General features: G+C 40.3%; 1 protein-coding gene across 4 annotated transcripts in view; it reads left to right on the forward strand.

Annotated features, from left to right (window-relative positions):
• The window catches only part of tnrc18 (trinucleotide repeat containing 18), a 110,366-nt gene that overhangs the window by 50,892 nt on the left and 34,930 nt on the right, over window positions 1–24,544 (forward strand). For all 4 annotated transcript variants that reach the window (XM_007247822.4, XM_007247823.4, XM_022683370.2 and 1 more), the window contains exons 6-17: window positions 2,333–2,435; window positions 5,931–6,136; window positions 7,046–7,192; window positions 8,471–8,658; window positions 10,774–11,176; window positions 12,772–13,851; window positions 15,705–15,856; window positions 16,856–16,989; window positions 17,926–18,066; window positions 18,156–18,336; window positions 19,552–19,924; window positions 20,228–20,494. In XM_007247822.4, coding sequence (XP_007247884.3) covers window positions 2,333–2,435; window positions 5,931–6,136; window positions 7,046–7,192; window positions 8,471–8,658; window positions 10,774–11,176; window positions 12,772–13,851; window positions 15,705–15,856; window positions 16,856–16,989; window positions 17,926–18,066; window positions 18,156–18,336; window positions 19,552–19,924; window positions 20,228–20,494 — 3,375 coding nt within the window. The remainder of the gene's footprint in view (window positions 1–2,332; window positions 2,436–5,930; window positions 6,137–7,045; window positions 7,193–8,470; window positions 8,659–10,773; window positions 11,177–12,771; window positions 13,852–15,704; window positions 15,857–16,855; window positions 16,990–17,925; window positions 18,067–18,155; window positions 18,337–19,551; window positions 19,925–20,227; window positions 20,495–24,544) is intronic.

A 24,544-nucleotide genomic window follows, 5' to 3' on the forward strand; every position in this document is an offset into this window, starting at 1 on the left:
AGTTTTAGTGGTTGTTCTGTATAATTTTCTCTTATTTGAAAACCCAAATATTACGGCAAGAAGGATCTCTCAGTGTTTGAATGAAAGTTATCAAATATTCGGTGCATCCGTAATAAAGGGTGATCTGAGACTTTCTGGGCATTGTCACTCAAGCAGAGAGGAATGCACGCTTTTAAAATCTGGAATTCATTTGCTAGGTTGAACAAAACGTCCATCAACCTTGTCTGTGTTCTGGTTCTGTGTGCTGTTGAGTGGCTGTTTGTTTGGCCGTGCCTCAGCAGCAAGGTCGTTTTGCCCTCCGCATGAAAACATGAAAACATGCATGAGAGGCGGAGCTGGCGTGCTTTCATTCCTCAGACTGCTCACCAGAGATCCTGGCCATCAGCTGCGCTATCGCTTTGGCCCGAGCTGCTTTCTGCGAGCGGCAACACGGAGTGTGTTAAACCTTTCACTGACTAAGACACAGCCTGCCCGCCTGCATTAGAAATGTAATTTACAGAGCAGAACTAAAAGCTGTAAACAAGCTCTGAATTCTAATAAGACTAGGTTTGTTGCTAAGCAATAGAATCAGCCTTGGGAGAGAGAGAGAGAGACAGAAAGAGAAAGAGAGAGGGAGGGAGAGAGAAACAGAGGACTGGAGAGAGGGATTGAGGCACGGGGAGAGAGGCATTAATTTATGTTCTTCTGTGTGCGAAGGGATTGTAGTAATAACATAACATTAGCCCTCTCGTGCGGAGATGTTTGAATTTGTGCAAGTATTTAAAAAAAGAAGAGGAGAAAAAGAGAGGGAGAGAACGCGTGGGCGAGAGAGCTTTACTCCACTAATCTGCCGTGTTTCTGATGCAAATGATAGCATGTTGGACAGGCTTTCGGTAGCCTTGGAAACAGGCTGAAACCTTTCCCCGGGGGCTTCACGAAGATCTGTGGGCTCTCGCGTCCTGTCTAAGGTCGAAGAGTGCGGTCTCCTTCCTGCCACTGTCTGTCAATATCATGAGTGTTCAGTACACTCGCGCTGAATCACTCTCTAGGAATTCTGCCTGTGTTTGTTCTCCAGGGTCTGCTTTTACATATTTGTTAGTCTTTGGAATTTGCAGTTTAAACTTTCACAGCCTCTATTGGTTGGATGCTGTTGAGAAATAGTGTTTTTCTTGTCCATTTTATACCAACATCAATGGCTTATGCCTCTTAGGAGCAGGGTCACCTCCTGACCCTTCATGATGCTGTAGGGCTGATTAGGCTAAAGATTGTGGTTCTGACAATCTTTAAATGTCTTGAAATAATGATCTTACTCTGAGCTTAGTGCAAAAGGCCTGGAATCTGCAATCTGAAGCGTGATGGGCAAGTTGTGTGGGTGTCTCTTTTGACAAGAGTCAAAGACTGTGACTAATAAGCAGCCTCATGACTCTTTTCTTGACTTGTGTGACCATCATATGATTCTAGTAATCGTTAACCATCTAGGGAAAATGCTAGATACCCTAGAACAGGGGTCAGCAATAGGCCGCCCACGGGAATTCTAACATTATAACCACTAACAGGTGCAGTGATAAGGCTGGCATATATCTAGGGATAAATATATTGGGCAAGTAAGTGGAAATTCACCAGTTGTTGTCAAAAGCTGATGTGTTAAAGCATAAAAACCTAAGAAACTTTGACCGGAACCAAACTGGGAAGTTGTAGTTGACTTAGTAACAAAATGTCCAAAACATAAGGTAGGTCTTGTGGGGTGTTTCCAGTATGCAGTGGTCAGTATCTACCAAAAACACTCCAAGAAAGGAAAACTTGTGTACCGACTACAGGGTAATGGGCACCCAAGCTTATTGGTTCAATCTATGGAAGCCACGCCCACCTCAAAACTGCCCTAGTGCCCGATAACACAGTTTCGTTTCTCAGGGGGTCTTGGGATAATTTTTTCTTTTTGGCGGTGGCAGGAAACACGTACATGGTCTTTCCGGACGGGAACAAAATCACAAGACGTCCTCTAAGAAAATTACAGGCTGAATTACCTACGTTGAACTCTGTGCTCCGGTAATTTTAGTCCCGTTTGGACTCACATCTCTGAGTTTCGTCACCTCACGTTTTATAAAATAGCTATTTGTCCACTGCTACACACCGTAATTACACTTTGGGCAGGCATTTCCATGGAAATCTATATAAGCAGCAGGTGAAAATGGAGGAGCTACTGAACGTGATGTCATGTGACCGAGAAAGTCAAAAACTCCATTTTTTCAAGTTTTAACACTGAGTAGAAGTGTGAAAAATTAAGTTTTTTTATATGCAAGCTATTGAATGCTAGAATTCTTTAAACCTGATTGGCTGCCTCTCTTTTACACAGGCCCAGGCCACAAGGAAGAGGAGCAAGGAGATGAGCGAACGCATCACCGCGATGACCGACTTCTGTCTGGACGTCTGGAGCGAGATCAGGAGAAAGTGTTGAGGTAAGACGTGAGCTCTCGACTGCTGGTGTCAAAGTCCTTTAAACGGCTGATGGAAAAGTCCTGCCTGCCCGAGTTTATTACTCCTCTCGTTTGTTAGTGTAGGCCAGCTGATGCTCTTATAAAGAAAGGACTTGACTGCTACAGCCCTCTTTCTCTCCCTGTTTTTATATTTATGAATTCTGCTGTTTTTAATCCATAACTCTTTTCTCGGGAGAGCGTCCGCTAACTCCCAGTTTCGTGTTTCACAGACCATAAATTTAATAGTGTGATGAAAGATGCTATGTAGCTCTGACTTAGACGAGGGGGTTGAAATCACATTGGCCTTTGGTCATTTTTGTGGGAAGCCAGACGTGCAGAGCAGAGGGAAATGGAATAGGAGAGAAACATTAGGTTATTCGGGGTTGGAAAAGGCATGCTCAGTATTTGTACATTAAATTTCTGCTTTAGTGATATCAGCCGGGGTTCGGACGTGTGGTCTTTTGAGCTTTGTTATTATATTTGTTGTGCTGTATTTGCTTTTGTTTATAATATTTCACTCTTTTCATTTGATATGATCCCTGTTTTGCCATCTGGGCATTTTTTTATGAGAATTATAATAATATAAAGCCTTGAAACAGTAAGCCATGCCTTGAAGTTCTTAGGTTTAAGGTTTGAGCAAAGGTTGATGGTTTTGTTACATTGTATAAAGAACATTTAATCTGGTTACTGTTGGTTTTACAATGCAGTTTAGAGACTGAGCAGACTATAGAACCTTGCTCCTGATCCTGTTGTTATAACCTATGTGGACTGTGTTTTACTTATAATTTAAATTAAGATATCAATTTTGTTTAAAGCTGTGCCTTGGGCTTCTGCATGTTTTTAGGTTGAGAAATTGCTTTTCCAGGTGTTGCACTGAATCCTGCCTCCCTGGCAGGATCCATCTACATTCTCTCTTCTATTCTGTTCATTTCTGTTAATAAATAAGGTTAATCTAGAGATACAGTAATAGTGTAATCATCTCCATAATCTGTTGTGCTCAAACTGCTGTGCAATGTGCATGTACTTGAAATCAAGTCAGAACAACATTGGGGCTTTTTCTTCTTTTAATGTTTATTGGGTGACCATGTGGTTTCCATGGTTTTGTTAATCCAGACGAAAGACCTTCTTTTTTTTTTTTTTTTTGATCAAATTTTGGATTGTGTGGTCTGAGCACTGGGTTACGGCCCCTTTTACACCTGCTGTTGATGGTTTAACATTTTTTAACCAATTACAACAAGTTGATACAGGCTATTGTCACCCATTAAACAATGGAAGAAAAAAAAAACAGGTGTCGAAATCCAACTTCCTTTCGTATGTGTGCTCATCATGCAGTAGTATTAGTGTAACAGATTATTGCTGATGATTTCTGTATCTACTGTAACTGTAGATTAACCCTTATTTATAGACAGAAATAAAAGGAATCTGAGGAAAATCTTTTATACACATTAATGCGAAAGGGAGTCTAATTCTAGCACGCTTGGTAAAATTTAGACCAAAACATGATCAGTTCCAGGAAAATATAACAATTCTGCTTCCTTTTACATTTCAAATGATTATATTTTTGAGCAGCCGTATGTCTTCTGGAGTAATAGAGCTCATGGAATGTGGCGGTCTGATAATTACTGTGTTATAAGACCTGAAAGAGGAACTGACAAAAACGAAGAAAAAACACACCAAAACAGCCTAGAGTTTAAAGGGTTAAACCACTTAATAGACTGCAAAACTTAAACAAACCACTCCAAATTTATACAATATAACAACCACATGGACCTCAGTTTTCAGACATTCAGGTGTAAAAACACCCTTAAATTTAATGCAGGTTCTCCAGACAGTGAGGGAGGGAGGGAAGCACAGAGCAATAGGAGGCCAGGCACTTAGGTGGGAACTTCTGGTAAGGCCTGCCAAAGGATAGGGTGGTTCTTTTGAAGGTTGCTTGTTAAATTAACCCAAACCATTGACAGGTGAATGGGGCTCTTGGATCCTGTGCACTTAAGAGACTGGTGCTAAAGCTCTGCTTAGACTGGTTAGAAGCCAGAACGAGGCGGCCATGCCAAAAAAGACATTTCCTTTTCCCAAACAAGCTGATACAGTCTTTAGCGAATGCCAGGATAGACCAGAGTGAGTTAATTAAAAACATCTCATTATTGAAATGGTGGAGGTTTATTGCTAAGGTCTGCGAACACATCCGCTCGGTCCCGCTGCTTTGATTCTGTTTCGTAGGCTTAAGACGGCAACTCCTTTTTTATTATTATTATTAATCTCGCTCTCAGCATGGGTTTCTTTAAAGAGTAGACAGATTTAGGGCTACTTTTCCCTTCTCTTACGAGTCTATTTTCAAAGTGTTGCAGTCATTTAGAGTGGCAGAAAATGCCAGCCTTCCCCACTGTGGAAATTGCTGCTTATAAAACCACCCAGCTTTCTCAGCGTGATTCTGCTCTCAGCTTTGCACCCTGACTTCAGTTCAGGAACAGCCGCAGACTGCTGAGCCACTGCACAGCTCTAACCAGCCTGGGAATGGTGGAGATCTCCATGATGTACAGTTTTGGATCTGTAGCTGTAGGCGTGTAGAAAGAATTTGCTGTAAAACTTTATTTAAAGCTTATCTTATCTACATACGTGAAAGTCATACCTGGCCAAACCCCAAAAAAAATTAAAATGTTGAAAGTAGTTTTGAGGTCTTTATTGAGTGTGGCAATTTTAAAGAGTTTTTCTATCCTGCCGAACAGGTAAAATATGCATTTTAAGTATAGGTAGCGCTATATACATATCTACAGTACGCCATTTCGTCCTCGTTTGTGATATCGACTACTCCTTCACAACTTATCATCAGATATGTTTAAAGTTTTTTTTTTTTTGACAAATACCAAGAGAATTTGACAAATTTACTAGGAGTAGTTTGACAACAGATGCAAAAAATGTGTGTAAAATGAAGATATTTCAATATGGCTGACTTCCTGTTGGGTGGAGTCAGTCCTACTAATACTAAAAACGTGTAACACAGTCTTTTGTGTTTTTGCCAAGTTTTATGAGTTTTCAAGTAGTTGTGTTCTGACCATGTCATTGTTTCACATTGCTTTAGTGTTGTCTTTCTAGTAAATCAATTGCCCGCCATTATATCACTGTTTGTAGAAAGAATAGAATGGAATAGAAACTCTATTTGAAGCATATCTTCATTGAGGCTTTATAACACATTCAATTACTGCTTTATAAATACATGATTTAATCAAAGTTTATGAATAGGTTCTGCCAGTATAACTAGCATGAAAAGACTAGTGATACTCTGAAAATTTGCCGTTTTTTGCTGTTGCCAATTATTGGTATTTAATGTATGCAATGGTGAAAAAATGTATAGGATTTTGGAAAAAACTTTTGGCCTTTAGCCAAAAGATTAATTTTAACAAAAATATATATATTTTGTGAATGCCCAATCGTTTTGTTTTGAGTTTCTTCTAAAGATGGTAATTTTTTGATCCTCAGAGAGAGTAAGGAGCTGGCGGAGTACACTCAGATGCATCCTCCCATGGTGTCTGCGAGTGTACTGAACCCTAACCTGATGGTGACTGGTGGACCCACGCTAGCAGGCTCGGCCCGCTGGCCTGCTGACCCTACCTCCCATCTAGCATCCCACCCCTGGCTGCCCCGCCCAGGAGCTTCCTCTATGTGGCTGCCTGGTTCTCCATACGGTACACTTTTCTACTCGTACTGTACATTTTGTAAGCTGTAATAAGAACTGTTTGAACTACCCGTGTTACAATAGTTACGTTATCAATTTATCATACAGTATTTTTTATCACTGTCCAAAGACAAACGTAGTTTACTACTTAATTTTAACTCAAAATCCATCACTATCCATCATACTGTGTTAAAAAGTCCTGATAAATTGACCAATAGAAATTCTCAGAAATTACCTGAAATAAACTTTTATATTGATTTCCTTTGAAAGTTGAAGGATTTCTCTCTCTCATGTAAAGCTGCTGTTTTGGAGATACTTAATTTTCTTACAGTAGAGTATTCTTGAAATTTATATATTTTTAATTCAGTGTTTTGTCATATCCCAAGAATATCGTTATCGTGGAATTATTGTGATATTATTTTAGGGCCATATCGGCCACCCCTAATCCAAAGAATGTTATAATGATATAACAAGTTGGAACGACGTATCAGTATGATGTGTTACATCTTGTAGTTGTGATATTATGACAAAGATGTGTGTATAAAGGATCTGAGAGCTGATTAATTCCATCCCTCAGCCTCTGTTGACCTGCCAGGCTCTGGCTGTCGAGGCTGAGGGTCGAGGCATTCTTGGAAAACACACCCAGACCCTGCGAGCTCTTCGTCCAAAAATAACAGTGAACTGTGCTGCCCTATCACAGCTCTGTGACGTAGGAATTCCTGTCTAGACTTTACTGGAACAGCACCAGCAGGAGAACGGCTGTAGTTAAAGTGTTAGGAATTGGGAATCTCCTGAGGGGGATTAGCTCCAGAGCACACATTCAGCCGCCAGTGAGCCAAAGGAAATGGACCATCAACTCCAGCCTCCACAGATCCTGCCTCTCCTAACCTCGCTGTTTTCCCCTCTGTGATGCGTGCAGGTCTGGGACCCCCTACTCTCCACCAAGCCCTGCCTCCAGGATACCCCCCCACCCTGCCTGGATCCATACCTCCACCCTACCAGTTCGCACGGGACTCCCAAACCGGACAGCTGGTCGTCATTCCCACAGAGCACCTTCCACACTACAGTACGTCCACCTCTGCTTTTATTTTTACACATTGATTAGAGAATGTTTTCTAGGGATGTAACAAAATGTTGCAATCGTACATGTTTTCATTAATTAACTTTAAAAAATGTCACCACTGAATACAGTAAATAGCCTACTATGATTTATGATCATAGCATTAACATTTGTAATTACTGTTGTACATTACCAGCAACTAATCATGCTACTCTAATCGTGACTTTGATTCAGCAGTGCTACACTCTTCACACATTTAGCTAAATCAACTGTGCTATTCTAATTATAAATTTACCTCATCAGTGCTACACTCTTCACACATGTAGCTACCCTTAGCATTGCTATTATAGGCATACATTCTCCTCAGCACTGCTACTCTATTCACACATCTACATCAGTTACAAAACACTGTGCTATTGTAATTATAAACTTACCTCAGCAGTGCTACTGTAATCATGACTTTCCTTCAGCAGTTCTACACTATACTCCCATTTAGCTACATCAACTGTGCTGCTATAATTATAAATTCTAATCACACATTTAGCTAACCCCAGCAGTACTCTTTTAGGCATACATTCACCTCAGCAGTGCTACTTAAGTCACATTTGAGTAAACCTTTCAATTTTCAGCAAATGCTAAGGCTAGGTTAGATAGCTGACTACTTTAGCTTGCTAACATTACTTTCCTAGCTCTGGACAGCTTGTGTTTTTCAGCCTGCTTGTGAAGAGGTAATAAATGGTGCTAAATATTAATTTTGTCTGAATAGAGTGTAAAAATGAACCTAAACCTGCAGTTTGATGGCTGCCAGCTTCCTGCAGGCTCTCTCTCACACCTGTAGTGTAGCTACCTATACAGCAGTGCTAGAGTAGACAAGCTAATGGGATAGAGGTGGTGGATTGCAGACCGGCTGAAACAATTTAAGTTTCATATAAAGTAATTCAGTTTCCGCACATATTTGCATTTTATTTCAGAATATGTTGTCCATTTTCAGGTGAATATTTTAGATGTTGTATCCCTATTGTTTCCAGTGAAGTAGATTGAAGTACATCTGTTTACCTTCACCTCCTGAGAGAAGCTACAGGTGCTGTTAGTGTCTGAAAGATGGAAATCTGGATGAGAGAGGAATCAGAGGAATTTGATATGACATGTCATTGTTATTCTGTCTGATCGCACTGTGTGGGCATACATTCCAACACCACAGAGCATCACGCTGCTCTTGTCAGGACCACAGTCTTCTTCACGTGTCGGGCGCGTGCACTACTGATGTCTCCCCTTCTTTTGCAGCGACGGAGATGTTGGAGCGCGGACCCCCGCTGTGGTCAGCGGTGTACCCGCCAACAGGCAGCACTCTACAGCACGCCCACCAGCTGCAGCTCCTCTCCCACCAGCAGCTCGTGCGCCAACAGGAGCTTTACATGATCCAGCAGCAGGCCGCCCAGGTCATGGAACTGCAGAGGAACGCACAGTTTGTGGTAGGAGGAGCCCCTCCTTTTCATAATCATACTTTTGTTGTACAAAGCTCTGGAAGAAATTAAGAGACCGCTTGAAAATTGAGTTTCGTTGATTTTACCAAATTGCTTAGATGATCACAAGCCATCAAACCAAGCTGAACTGCTTGAATTTTTGCACCAGGAGTAAAGGCATAAAGTTATCCAAAAGCAGTGGGTAAGAAGGAGGAGGAGGAAAACATGCCAAGCTGCATAAAAACCGTGATTAAAAACCAGGGTTATTCCACCAAATATTGATTTCTGAACTCTTAAACTTTATGAATATGAAATTGGAAGGTCTGGAAGCTCTGCATGTTTTTGTTATTTCAGCCATTTCTAATTTTCTGCAAATAAATGCTCTGAATGACAATATTTTTATTTATAACTTGGGAGAATTGTTGTCTGTAGTTTATAGAATAAAACAACAATGCTCATTTTACTCAAACATAAACCTATAAATAGCAAAATCAGAGTTTCAGAACGGATTCAGAAACTGAGGTGTTCTCTTAATGTTTTCCAGAGCTGTATATGATATTATAATGGCTTCCAGTGCTCAGAGAATCATTAATGTTCCACATTATTAAATAATAATAAAAAAAAACGTAAATAAACACCCAAGGATGTGTTGGGTGTCTAAAAGTTTGCCCTGGAGCTCTAAGACTAAAGTAGATTCTATTGAGTCTGTAAGTCATTTTAAATAGAATTATTTACATGAGATATTTTAAAATAAGTTCATTATTTGTTGGAGAATCAAACAAAAAGATATCCCACCTGTCTTGGAAAATTTGGAAACTCTGGAAATGTACAGACGGTTTTTTGAGTCATGGGAAATCATGGAACACGTGAGAACATTGTGAAATATTGAAAGCAAAGTGAAATATTAGTGAGACCCTGGAATAGTTCAGCTATTGAGCCCCTGAGATTATATATGTCCGAAACATCAGACAGGGATTTGCATGTTATGGAAAAGCCATTTGTATAGGAATAGAATAGGTATTGGGTAGAACATTAACCATGTGTGTTTTTAATTTTCTTTTTTGTGGGCATGTTTTCATTTATGGAAAAATGTCTTGGAAACATCAAGTCGTGGAAAATGTTCTAAACAAGTCCTGGAAAACCTTTTCTATGAAATTCAACCTTCACAAAGGCCACTATTTTTTTTTACTTCAACATCACAATACCGCTGTCTCTTTTCTGTTACTGATAAGACATTTGAAATCCTGTGTTTCAGCCAATACTGATCTGACATTTATCCTTTTATAAACTAACAACCCTTAAAAAGAGCTATTTATATTTTGAAGCTCTTCACACAGATCTAAAAGTAGGCTGTCATGCTCAGAATCTGAGATCACACTGTTTGAGCGTGTGCTACAGTGTTGTTTTGTTCCATAACAGCATGTTTTTAAGTTATTTTATTTATTTTTTATTTATTTACTATTACTTTTATTCTAATGTTTTATATTTTGATTCTTATGTTCTTAGTTCATTATTATTCATTTTATTATTTCTTATCATTCTTATTATTTTACATTTTGTGTCAATTTTGTTTTGTAAAATGTTGATTTAAAATTAGTATTTCTTTTATTTATAATTTTTTACTATTTTGTTCCTTTTTATTTCAAATTTCTTATTAAATGTTTTTAATCCTCTTGATGTTGTAAATACTCGGCAACATTGTAAATGAGGGTCACCCTCGATGTTATCCAGAGTGAAAATAAAGGTTAATTGATTGATTAAAACTCTGAAGGTCTGGGCCAATCAAGATCTGTGTTAAAGCATCCTTTGAAAACCTGCACAGTTTTACAAAGATTTTGACGTTCTTTTTTAGGATTTGTTTAGTTTATTATGACAGTGGGATCCATCATTATAAGAGAAAAATTGCAAATTTTAAGCTTTAAAACCCAGTATTAATTCAATGTAGACTTTTTCTTTAGATCGTTTCTCAAGGATAATAAAAAAAAAAAATGTAGGATGACATTTCTGAATGAAGCTTATTGACCCCTCTAACAGCCCGAACACATGGCTTGTTTGTTCTGCTACATCTAAGCTAGTTTAGGAAATTTGTAAATTAATACATTTCCTCTATTTCTGTTTCTGCAGGAGAGGCTTAAAGAACAGCGGGCTGATCTGGAGGATAAAGCAGAAAAGCGAGGAGGAGAAAGTGCGAAACCTCCAGTCCTGCACTCCCGCAGAACATCCCCACGCTCCCCGACTCCATCCACATCCTACAGGAAAACCCTGACGCCTCTGCCGGTCACGCCGCTCCCCTCCCCTGTTACTGCCCTGAAATCAGAGGACAGGTCTAAAGGGGACGGCTCCCTGTCCCAACAGTCCTACTCCCACCCATCTACCCCTGCCCCACACCCGGCCAGCCCTGCCTCTGCCTCGCCCCCTCCTCCCTCACCCATCCGCCCCAAACAGGAGACCGTGGAGGTGCCTGAGAAGGAGGTGCTGGACCTGCAGAAACAGTCGCCTGCTTCCTTCCCTGCATCCATATATCCTGGTAAGCAGATTACGGTTTGTAATGCGGGGTGTAATGAATAGGCATGCGTTAATGATTATAAACCATTATTGGGTCCATTGTTTTGCCATGGTGGTGTAATTTAATTACTTTAGAAGATTTATCATGCACCCTGTCACTAAGACTTGGCTTTTTTCAGTCATTGTCTGTTTCTAACAAAGAAACAAACAAAGGTTTGATTAGTTTGATAAATATGAACACAGTACGCCCAAATGCAGGACCTAAAGTCGCATAATCCTGTCAAAATGGATGTAGTCTAGGCGTTCTTGCAGCTAGAGTTGTGCAGACAACCTCACCGCATAGTGTTTTATTGTTAGAATTGCATTCAAAATATATTAGTGTAGCTGCCTTAGTAAAGACGTGTGAATTGGTATGCACCCATGTTTATGTAAAATATTACCATTTAAACATGCGTCATTCTGTTGCAATTCATTTTTTTATGAAATGAAGATATGGTTTAGTACTGATCAAGTCTGTATTAAAATAATAATAATAATAATAATAATACGTTTTTAAACCTTTCTATGGGACAATCTCATTTTGTGCAGACCTGTTTATACTTTTCCTCTGATTTTAAGAACTTTGTACGTTTATCAGTATGAACACAAAGCAAACATGGTCTAAACTGCAATTATGTATCAGTTTTTTTTTTTTTGCTTGATCTGAAATAAAAAAATAACTACCTCTGTGTTTACACAGCAAGTAAAAGGGCCTCAGATACGGTCTTTAAAACTAAAAAAAAAAAAAGCTTAAAAACAACTATTACATTATTTTCAGTGATAAGGCCAGCTGTCGGCCACTGCAACTCCTTGATATCTCCTGTAATACTGGAGAAGATGAAACCGAAACTTCACGTGAAGCATTGCTCTTTTTTTAACATTAGCTTCAGTTTAGGAGCCAGAACAGTTTGAGTAAATGTCTGATATCTGATATAGGTCACATAAAAAAAAAAAGATACATTTTAAACAGCCAGGGATTTAGTCGAATTTGGGCCACTACTTTTACCTGCAGTGTGAATGAGGCCTTATCTGTCTGTGTTTGGGTGTGCACTAGTAGCGAGCCACACAGGACAGCAGAGTGCTATTCTTCATGTCAGTATGTGCAGCCTAGAGGAGCCTTAATGAGCGGGCTGTAAATATCCCCACATATGGGATTACCAGCTGCCACTCCAATCAGATGGAGACTTCTTACGATAGCAGCACTTTTGTGCCCGTTTCCCCTGATACTGTCCCTTTTTAAAAATCCTCAGTGCTTGGTATGAATAGATATTTATTCTTTATATATGAATGTCAGCATATTGGCCTGTGTAAGTGTGTTTATATATGTGTGTATGTGTCTGTGTATATAAGGGCTTTTGGGATGCTTGTTCTGGGGCCATTTGGCTCATGAAAGTTTCATAAAGCCCCCATGCTGTAGAGTGTGTGGGGTGATTAATCATTTTGTCACTCTGTTATGGGGGACTAAGCCCCTCCACTCTTTGCATAAGCACTCCAAGCCACTCAGACCTCTCTCTCTCTCTCTCTCTCTCTCTCTCTCTGTCTTTTTTCTCATTTTTTATTTATTTATTTTTCTGGCAGAAATTTCTCCTGGCTACTCGTACCAATCAATAACAGCGCCGTTCAGCAGCCATTACTCCTACCTCCTCCAGCCGGCTGCGGCTGCCGCAGCTGATGCAGACGGTCTCGCTCCAGCTGTGCCGCTGCAGGCCGAGGCGTCTGAGCACTTGGCCGGGTCGGCTGACGTCAAGCCTAGGCATTTATGCTCTCCAGCGCCGGCAGATGCTCTTCAGGCTTCCAGAGAACCCGAGCCCATGGAGGACTGCGGTGTGCCGTTCAAGGAGGAGCCGTGCCTGGAGGACAGCAAGGAAGGCCTTTCCCAGGATGGCTGTCGGCAGCCTATTCACTCCAGCCTGGTTTCTCCAATCCCAAACCACCAGGACTTGAGTGTTCTTGCTGATGCAGAGGCATGCTCTAGGACAGTTCCTTCCCCAGCACCATCAGAGGAGATTGATGATGATGATGAAGATCAAGAAGAAGAAGCAGACCAAGACCAAGATAACAAACTGGATCTCTCCTCCTCCGGGCATTTAGGGGTGTTGTACCAAATATCAGGACGGGACTCAGAGAGAAGACCTGCAGTGGAAGCTGCAGAGAGTTTAACCAGCCTTCCAGAGCCTGCCTATGCATTATCCACAATCTATCCTGACCATAAACCAATGGATTATGACGTTCACACTCACAGTCCCTCAGATTTGCCTTCAGTTCACACAAACACTAGGCTCATTGAGGTGCATCAGCTCCAGAAACCCACCTCTGACCCTTCAGAAGACCTGGAATTGGAGTCATCATCATCATCATCATCATCATCATCATTATGTGACAATCTGCCCATACCCCTCACTCACCAGCCTTCCCCCGCATCACTAACCATGATACCAGAGGATCCTATGGCTGGCATGCTCGCCCTGGTCACAGCTAGTGAGCTACCCCAGGCTGGAGCCCTCGCCCTCAACATCAACCTGACAGACATGCCCTCTTCTGGAGCAGCGAGCTGTCCAGGCATCAGCCTCCTCGAGTCCAGCGCAGCCGAGGGCATGGCCCTCCTCAGCCAGATGGCTGAGCTGGAGATGCAAAGGCACCAAATCGACATGGCGCAGGGTAAGGATCAGCTCTGAAACAGCCTGAAACAGCCTGAAACATAAAAAGATAATTGCTAAAAAGAAGCAAACGGGTTGTGATTTGGCTCGCTAGTGATAGCGCTCATCTGTGGGAAAGGGAGTGGGGAAGGAAACGCGTAGATTTGTTCTCCCTGGAGTTGAAACATTTAAAAAAGATGTGTGGCGCACAGCAGGAATGCTTTCAGTTCCAGTGAACGAGCACGACGCTCGCTGGAGAAATAAGCAAGCGTGCCGATGACTCTCCTTCTCTGCTTTTATCGGAGACGCTCGATGCTTCATGCATCTTTAAAAGTAAATAAGTAGATTAAAGGAGAAAATTGTAGCGCTGCAGGCTAGTCGTGCCCCCTCCCCTCCTTTTAAATATCACAATATCACTCCCACATCCAGTTAGGTGCACTATAGGTTCAAATGATGGTTGACACCCCTTCTAAAGCATCATCCATCCATTCATTCATGCATGCATTCAACTACTTTAAGTTGGATGCATTGCTGATACAGATGTGAAGTGTGCACAAATACACAGCTTGTCTAGTCCCTTTATAGAAATATTGCCCATACAATAGGACAATAGGACAGAGAAGCATTAATCCATTAAAAAAAATCAATGTACAATGTCAAATGTTGGAAATATAGGCAGATTTAAAGCCCCACAGCATTTCTAACTTGGTGATTTAAGTTTAGCCCTAGATTTATTGACCTTTCTGGCACTCAAAACTTTGAGGCAAATTCATATAATTAACCTCCTATTGCGCCCTGGCCCAAATTAATAAATTAATTAATATCAGGCTGTGTAAACTATAACTATATATAACTATAGGCTCCATATATACAGCACATATGCCATATTAAAGCTTAGAATCTCTGCATTTCAGTAATCTAGCCTATTCAGCTGTATTTCCTTTTCAAAAATAAACATTTAGGGTGGATTCCTATTTTTTATTTTTTCGTACATCCGTATTTGATCAAATGCGGACATGTTACACATCATTTAAACAGTCTGGCTCTCAGGATTACGGAACTGCAAACCATTGGTATGGATGTATGGTTCCTGAATTAGAAGAGCCAGAATTAGAATAATTTGTACAGTGATAAAGGCCTCCCGTATGACCCTGGGGTTACTAGACGTCATCACTCACACACACCCAGCCCCCCATCAGTGCATTCCTCTGTCTGCTGGCCTCAAAATCGCTCCAAACTTGAGTAAATCCATCAATCCGTTCGCCAGTAATCCTCATTTATGTCCAAGCAGTGCTTGAAGAAATTTGAGGCATTAAAAATGTAATTTCTATTACAATACTCTGTAAAGCAGGTTTCTCAGGTTTCTCAGCATGTACATTGTATACAAGTTATCCTGTATAGGGAATACAAAATGTACGTAAATACAAAATGATGTTTAGAATATGCAAATGTGCAACATAAAGCAACTTTTTTCTGTTTTTCTCTGACAGAATTTGTCATTACTGACTCAATCCAGTATTTTGGGATGAGGTGGGATGGTAAAGATCCAGCATCCCGACAAACATCACCAATGCTCTTGTCACTGAATGCAGTCATCCTTAAAGCAATGCTCCAAAATCTATTAGAGCGTCATTCCTGGAAAGTAGTAGGGAGAGTTATTTAATAAAAAAGTAGTATAAACTCATTTTAATACCCTTGATTTTAAACATTACAGTGAATAAGTCGCTGTCCCCATACTTTTGTCCTTGTAGTGTGTTTTGACACACAGCAACCATATTTTCTGGGCATGTTACCTTTAGAAAGGCCTGCAGATGAGAACAGGGCTGGATGTAATGAATGTTTGTATTGATTGGACATGTATGTGTGTGTGTGCAGGCATAATGCACTGTGGATTAGAGAGCCTTCTGGAAGCTGGCAGACAAGTGCTCCTGGAGGCCATCGAGTGCCAACCTCCAGTCAGTATCCGCCTCCCCAGAGAACTGGACCCAAACAAGAAATACAGCTGGAGACAGAAGAAGGATGAACCTGTATGCAATTTTCTTTTCTTTCATTTTTTTTCCTTTCTCAATCCTTCCCTCAGGCTCCTCACGCTTTCTTTATTCATGTGCTGGGGCTGGGGCTTACTGCTGCCTCAGAGGCAGTGCTGTCAGGAAGTGCAGTTTTACGGGACTAACCTGTTTTTTTGCTTGTATTTTAAAGTCGTTAGAAAGATTGAGGAAGATTAGTATGTCGTATGTTATGTATGAGTATAAGTTATGTAAAATAGAAAATTAGGGCTACGGTGACTCATCTTTGATTTTCATAGTATAAATTAATGCACTGCAAAGATGCCTGTGTCAATTGAAAATAGGGGCTGTGTTCCAAATTGCACACTGCTTTCCTTTAACGCAATTGTGTGTTTAAAAAAAAAAAACCTGTCCACCTCCATTAGAAATACATTTATTAGTAGTTATTAGTAAGTAAAGTATATACGTGTGGTTTGGGACACAGTCATGGATTGCTCCAGAATGCCAGCTCTGACCGTAAAATTGGGGGAATTTGGGAGAAATTATGTCTGTAGTTTATAGAATTAAACAAAAATATTCATTTTACTCAAAAGCCTATAAAAAATTTCAATATTATGGAAAATCTACATTTTGTTTCATTATTATGTTGTTTTTAAATCATTTTAATCGAGTACACATAAATTACCGCTTGATTCATCAATTACATACAAAATCTACATAAAATCCTGAGTGAAATTCAGGTTAAAATGGCATTTAACCTGTACAGAGATCTGGGTGGCACTTAGCTGGTTTTCAGTAGAGGTTTTCATTTGTAGGAGGAATCTGGTGCTAACTCTGTCCCCCTTTGGGCACCTTAAGAGAGAGAAGAGCTAGACCTTATTTAGTCCAGGTGAACACTCGCAGTTATTGAGGGATAACGGAGACAGAGAGTGGGATAAAGTAAAATAAGAGCACATCTGTCAGGACCTGTATCGCGCAAGTACAGCCATGGGCAGTAATGTAGCTTCCTCTTGCTCTTAGATGTTCTCCAAATCCTCTCTGGAGGGGATGGATGCCATGGAGGTGGACTATCGCGTGAGACTGGCTGAGCTGCAGCAGCAATACAAAGACAAGCAAAGAGAGCTGATCAGACTGCAGAGACGGAGAGACAAAGTGTAAGTCAGCTTCTGTTTTTATCTTAAAATAGTAGCTTTAGAATCATGTTATACATTACTTTTATTTTACTTGTGGTTATGTGTGGTTCAGTATCTCTCAGCTTGTCCAGAAATGCATGTGTTAAAGGTACTTTTGAGGAAGGCTGGTGTAAAGCAACATTATGTACTTCAAAATAACATGTTAATGCTCCACTAACTATAATCCTCTTTGTAACGCAGTAAAGAACTAGGAATACCAATGTCTTATATGAAATTAACTTTTTTAAAGTGAAATCCTGGGCGGGTCTGCACTTATGTATAGATTTCTATGGATTAGGAAATATGCTACTTTTAGCCTTAGCTCACAGTCATGTTTTTTCTTTACTTTCCATCAGTGTGGCTTAATTTCAACTAATTTAATCATGTCACACCACTGATTGTCTTTTCCCACTCTGGGTTTATCATCCCGCGTTCTTGACATGCTAACGGGCATGTTTTCTGTTTATAAAATGTAAGTCATGAACTTTGTATTGCAATATTAACTATAACAATGAGAATAGCTTGTCTGTCTGTCCTGCGTTGGGCTCAGCACTTCGCGCTATGTAACATTTGTAAACAAGCAGGACAACAATTACCAGAACTGCTTAACCTAATCATATTTGTGTAATATTCCATAAATATTACTCTATTTCCTCATTCCACATGCTACTTTAGCCTTTAGTAATTATTCAGGATTTGTTGCTTCAGCTTGTCCAGAACAGTGTGTTCTTTAGGGGTGGCTCAAACTGCAAATTACACTTCCCGAATGTAAGGGTGAGCCATTGAGCAACAAATATACATTTATGCGTATAATGCTAATTTATAATCCATTGACCTCCAGAAATGCTGATGATCTACTAGTGAACCACTGACGCTTTTGTAAGAGTATAAACACAATGTTTATTATTTAAATTATAGAGAGAAGCTGCAGCTCCAGCAGCAGCATGAAGAACGGAACAGGAACCTGGCCAGGAGAGGCCCAGGCCGGCCCCGAAAGCGTAAGCATGGCCTGTGCTCTCTGCCTTCACCCATAGGCAAGCTGGACACCAAGTGTGAAAAGTAAGTGTGCATCGGTCTAAACCCAAACAGAGCCCCGCTGTGCCTCCAGCCTCTCCACTCCTGAAGCTGAGCGCTGTGCTGTTTTACAGGCTGGCCAGGAGCTCGCTGTACTCTGAGGACTCTGAGAGCGGAGAGGTGCTGAGGAAACGCTTCAGAGTCTCCAACCGCGAGGAGGACGAGGATGAGGAGGCAGACGCCAGCACGTCCAGGCCAAAGAGCAGGAGCAAGAGCTGGAATGGGCAGGAAGCTTCGTCCAGCTACTCTCATGAGGTGTGTGCCTTCAGAGTGACGTTATTTGTGGTTCATTCTTAAATTAGTTGTGTAGTGATTAGGAACACTAATATAAATATATTTTTGTTGTATTTAAAAAAGAATCATATTAAAATATTATTAAATACAATGAAGCAATAACAAGAGTTTATTGTACCAGTCTTGCATTGTTGTTTTAGTTATTACTGTGTTTTTCGCACTATAGGGCACACTTAAAATCCTTTAATTTTCCCAAAGTTCAAAAAGCGCGTCTTATGTATGAATTTTAAGTCAGGTTTTGAGGAGCAGTAAAGCCACTCAGCTGAAGTACAGCTTTATAAAGGAATTAGCGTTTAGTTCTCCAGCACCAAGACTGGAGCAGCATTAGCCGCTAACCGCTAGCTCTTTCGCCGTTCAGAGCTAAGTATTATCGGACTGTAGACTGCTTGTTTACAGTGTTAAAACAAGCTACATATAATAACACTCTGTGCCTTACAGTGCTAAACTAATAGTTGTAGTGGGTTTTTGCTTAAATTATTTATAGTTTTTGCTAAATTAAGATGCACCCAGATTCTTAAAATACAATCTATTGAATTATAAATAAAATATTTATGTCTTAGCGAATCAAATTATGGGAACGAATATGTAAACAACTGTGTTGACAGTGTTTCAGATTAGAGATAATTCCAAAACATTTCCAAAAAACAGTTAGCTAAAGACTTTGGAGTTTACCATTACTGGTTAAAGTTTAATTTATTTCCCAGGTTAGCATTGTTAGCATTGTCCAGGGTTAGCATTGATAGCATTGTCCAGGGTTAGCATTGATAACATTGTCCAGGGTTAGCATTGTTAACTATTCCAGTTAATATCAATGTAATTATGCATTTTGTGTTGTGCACACCCAAACACTATTAAAACATGTCCACAGATGGAAGTTGGACAGTACTGCATGTATGACTGCAGCAATACTGCTGCTGTTAAGTGAGGCAGACATCTTGGATTCTGATCTCCTGAGTAGGAAATCTGACTTGTGAGGAGATTCCAGTTTCAGGAAGTTCCTAATTTTAGTTTAAATAGAATGCAGAATAGAATGCTTTTTCAAATACAATGATATTGCAGTTTTATCATACCCATCCCTGGTTGCTCTGACCTCAGCAGTGGCGCATAGTTTGCTTTATATCTGTTTTAATATGAGCATGTTTACCTTTCTAACTGCATAACTGTGCTTTTTAATAGGTACCTAAATCGGGCAGTAAAAAGAACCGAGTGAGTGAACAGGAGCAGCTGGCTTCAAAGCTGGACAAGGCCTTGTCCCTCACGAAGCTGAGTAAACTCAGCAAGGTCTCATGTAAGTTTGTGGAAGGTTCCTCAGGGAAGTCCAAGGCTACCTCTGGGAGCAGGCACCCCGTTCACCCGGACGCAGAATCCAGGAACAAGATGGTGAAGTCCGGCCTGTCCAAAGACCTGGGTCTGTTTCACAAGTCCTCCAAAGGAGGTAAAAGTAAAACGGTCACCAAGTCGAAGCCTTCAGAAGCATGCCTTAAAGGGAAAGGCCAGCGCAAGTCCTCCTACTCGCCCATGAGGTCAGAGATCAGCAGCTACTCCAACAGTAAGTTTTTTTTTCCTTTGTGTTTGTGTAGCTTTTTGTGTATGTTGCTGCTATGATATTGGGATTTGATTGGGTCTATTTAAGTGTATGGGGTTTTGATAATGAAACTAGTCACTGAGGGGCATTTTGGTAAATGTTAGTGCTGGAATTATGCTAGTTCTGTGTAGTCATCACCCTTTATTGCTTCATTGGTGTGTTTTTTTTCCATCTTTCCAATGCCTGGGGAGTTCATTCATTAAAAAATACCATTGTCTCTGAATTGCCAACATGAGTCCTAAGCTCTCTGATATAATTGCAACACAGACACCGATTCGGAGGAGGAGGATTCCGTGAAGGAGGGCTGGCCACATCGCTCGGTTTTGGGCAGACCGGGGTCAGCCGCGGCACAGATCTCGAGCTTATGCAGCACTCCGTCCAAGAAGAAACGCCCGTCTTCCAAGAAAGCTTCTCTATCATCATCGTCCTCTTCAATCAAGACGAAGCAGGCAGCGAAAGAGAGGAAACAGAAGCACTTTGCTTTATTGCTGCAGGAGGCAGGAGTCAGCTCCTCTGAGGACTCATTTGATCAAGGTTACTAAATAAACCTTCACTATGCACACCGCTGCTTTCAGGCCCCACGTGCCTCCTGCTTTTGCCATAGCTATTGTTTGCATTTTCTGAAAAGCCATGATGGTAATTATGGTATGATGATGGTATATATATATATCGTTTTCTACCTCACCACCTCTTGTATGTTTGTACATAGTATATTATTGACTCTTTTTAGAGTCCTTTTTTAAGAGATTGTGTTTTTCTTTTATTATAAATCTGTCTCACTCATTGGTTTGAGGCATCTGTAGCATCGTGCATTAAACTTGTGTGGTTGTGTGGAAACTGTTTCTTAATTGTATTGCAGTTTGGTACCCAAGCTTTATTAAACATGCTGATTTTAATTTTTACTCCATGTCTCTCTCGCTACATTCTCCTGCTAGATGATTAGATTGCAGTACGCTACACATTCCTCATTTCCTGCTTTTCAAATATCCCTTTTCACGAGCAATCCTCAGACTGGGGAGTATATAAAAAATAAATAAATAAAAACTGGCTCTGAAGAGGGAGCAGATCAAAGATTGCAGAGATGAGTGTGTAGGCAAATATTTCTGCTTCATCAAAAGTGTGCTGTCACTTCAGTTCCTCATGTATTGATACTTAGAGAAATTGGCTTGCAATTTGAGAATCTCAAGGGCAGTTCTTTGCTGCATGCCCTTTTTACATTTATTGACACAGTAATAAAAGTTAATATTAAATATTTTTATTGGAAATCTGTTTATATTAATTAAAAAAAGTAACTTCTTCATAGATTGAATCATGAATCATGTTTGTTCATCTTCTGTTGATGATGGGGGATATTTGGAAAATGGGGTACTCTGTTTCACTAAAAATATATATATATATTCCAAAGTGAATAACCTAGCTTCTGTAGACTGCTGGCTCTCTCCCTGCAGCTGCTTGGCCATCCCTCCTCCAACTCTGACCCTTCTCCTACCCATGACACTTTTGAATGTCTTTCGGTCTGTGCGTTTGCTTGTCCTGCTGCAACACAAAAAGAGAAGCCAAGCGCTTGGCTCGGAGTAGGGCAGCCAGCTGCGCAACGTGAGGTCACTATCCATGTCACCTGAGCCGTGGGCAATGTTCTGTAAGTAGGCCACCACCCTCTTTTGCTGTGACTTCTTGATTAATCATTTCTGCGAATTTGTGCTTGCGTTGTATTGCAGAACCAAACAGAAAATATGGGAAGAAACAAACAAAAACTAATGAGGTGTCTTAACATGTTCTCACGAATTCATTCATCTTTAATTTGGTGCCTGGAAGCCATGGTTATGTCTTCAGCAGCAGGTTTCTGTGGTTAGATTTAGACTGGTTTTAGTTCGCTAGCTTGTCAGCAGCTGTAGGTCTTTTAGGTCGGCGGTTTATCAAAGTAGTCCCAGAGAACCTCCTGTCCTGCACATCTTAGTGGCTCCCTTTGTTATCACATTAAGTTCAGTTTCGGAAGGGCTTGTTAATGAGCTGATTGGCTGGATCAGGTGTAAACACTAAAACACACCAAGGTTTTTTTTTTTTTTTTTTTACCCATGAAATCCTGTTTTAGAGTTCAAACCAAGCTTCATGTTTTTGTTGCAGTTTCAAGCCTACATTTATTTTGCTAATATTTGGTTTCAAAATACAGTTTAGTGATCACACTAAAGGACTTTGCTATGTCCTGTTCTCATCACCTAATTGGTTGGTCTACGTCTCCCTCTACACTGGTTGGTTTGTAGAACATTGTCAGTTCGGTTAGTGCCAAATTTCACTTTCTTTTGTTTGAGCCTGCACATCATGCAGCAGAATGAGAGTAACAGATTTCCCCTATAAATTAGGATTATTCTACAGTTACAGGTCTGCACACCAAAGAGAGTGCTTTTCCTCCAAAAGCACTCTGGTTCTTGAACCAGTTCCATTCAGGCTTATAAGGACCAGACCAGTTTTATTGGAACAGTCAAAACGTCACATCGTACGTCATCAACAGAGGGTGTTGAACGGGGACGATAAACACAGTTCACGCTGAAGAACCTGGTATTCTTCGCTTCCTGCAGCGAACAAGCGTTCCTGGTTCCACATCGGTGGAAAACCAGTGAAAAGAGAATCTGAATTTGGTTCAACATTAGTTCTTTTGCGTCTTCTGTTGTTTAATAAATAGCAATAGACTAATGTTATTAAAAAAGCGTTCCTGGTTCCAGAACCTACTTTTGTTAGGTTTGCAAACCAGAACAGTGCCGGTTCCACGTTGGTGGAAAAACGCTAAGAGAGGCTGAATTTGGTGCAACACCAGTTCTTCTGCTTCTTCTATTGTTTAATAAATAGCAATAAACTAACCATTACTGGTTCCAGAACCTACTTTTGTTGGTGGAAACACGACAAACGTTTCAAAATTAGGTTTGTAAACCAGAACGTTGCCAGTTCCGCATTAATGAAAAAGCTCTGAGAGGCTGATTTTGGTGCAACACCAGTTCTTTTGCTTCTTCTATTGTTCAATAAGTGGCAATAGTCTACCATAACGTCGTGTAATTGATCCAATCACAAAGTCCAAATTTTCTAGAAAATTTTCTAGAGAACTTCTAAACCAGTTTGAGACCACCTGTTTTAGTCAGACTAAATTCTGGTGCAGACTCTTTTCTTTATTTTTTTTAATATCAACTAATTAGGTGCTACGAGGCAGATATAAAACCATCCGTAAATGTGCAGGACAGGAGGTCCTCCAGGAACAGGGTTGGGAACCAATACTTTTTAGTCCTGTAGTCCTTCTTGTTTGTTCCTTTTTCCATTCTGATTTTGTGACTGGGTGGATCAGTGCACACTGTTACACAATTGGAACTGGAAACCCGTTACAATCAAGTGGAAAAACAGGAGATACTGTAAGAGGGCCTGATTGTGGCTGGTGTATAGTTGATAGATGGTTACGTAGCAACTAGGCCACCACAGACTTAAAACTTCTTCATTCTCAGTGGTGGAAAAAAGCTTCTACTGCTTGTGTAGGTGAAATTCCAGAGTCCTGATTCATATGGAAGGTTTTATTTCCTATATATCTATCTTCCTCACTCTGCAGAGTTCACTCAATTCCACTGCGTTCGGCTCTCTGCTTCCTTATCTGTTGTGTCGAGCAGATCTCAGCAGATAGGGAGGCAAAGTCGAGTCTAGGACAGGGAAGGATATAACCATGGCTTTAGAGGCTAACGGCCCCAAACCTTCAAAATCTCATCTCTGTCCCTGAAGCGGTGCGACTCTGAGCAGCCGCACGCAGAGCCCCAGGAGCCATGGAGGTCTGTCCTCACAGAGCCTGCTCTGTACGCCAAGCTTGCTTCTACCTGTGCGCTGCATCCTCTGCTGCTTGCCGTCGCTGCGTGTGCTCTTCTACGTGCTTACCACTTCTTAACACCTGTGGTCCAGATGTGTGCTGTATGTCTGTTTTCTTGTTCTAACCTCTGTGTACACTGTTAAAAGCATACGTTCCTTGAGGAGCTTTTAGGGGCTTTTCAGTATGAATCAGTGGATGAGCTTTAAGAAATGTTTAAGGATAATTTTTCTTAAAAAAAAAAAAAAAAAAATATATATATATATATATATATATATATATATATATATATATATATATATATATATATATATATATATATATATATATATTATTTTTTATTTTATTTTTTTTTTTGAAAGTTCCTCTGTTTGATGGTTTCAAACTGTAAAACCCCTAAAAGTACATTAAGGAACTTGTACTTTTAACAGTGTACTTTTATGTTTGGAGTTTGTTTGACTGATTGGTCACACTTCCTATGAATCCTTTATTCATAAAGCAAATAGCATACACAATACCTTATATTAATGATTTGTCATAAGCTTGTATTTTAACTAGAAATATGTATTTATTACATCAATAGTGCATTTAAAAGTGAGGTTATATAATGCCTTATAATATCTATTCAGAAACATTGTACATACTGACATATAAGGCATTTTAACACCTGTCTCTTTGATTATACAAGCTTATGATCAACATTATAAGTTGTATGTATGGTGTATATAACGTATTTATAAATCTGCAAATTT

This window comes from Astyanax mexicanus, chromosome 3, assembly GCF_023375975.1.
Source record: "Astyanax mexicanus isolate ESR-SI-001 chromosome 3, AstMex3_surface, whole genome shotgun sequence".
NCBI lineage: Eukaryota > Metazoa > Chordata > Actinopteri > Characiformes > Acestrorhamphidae > Astyanax > Astyanax mexicanus.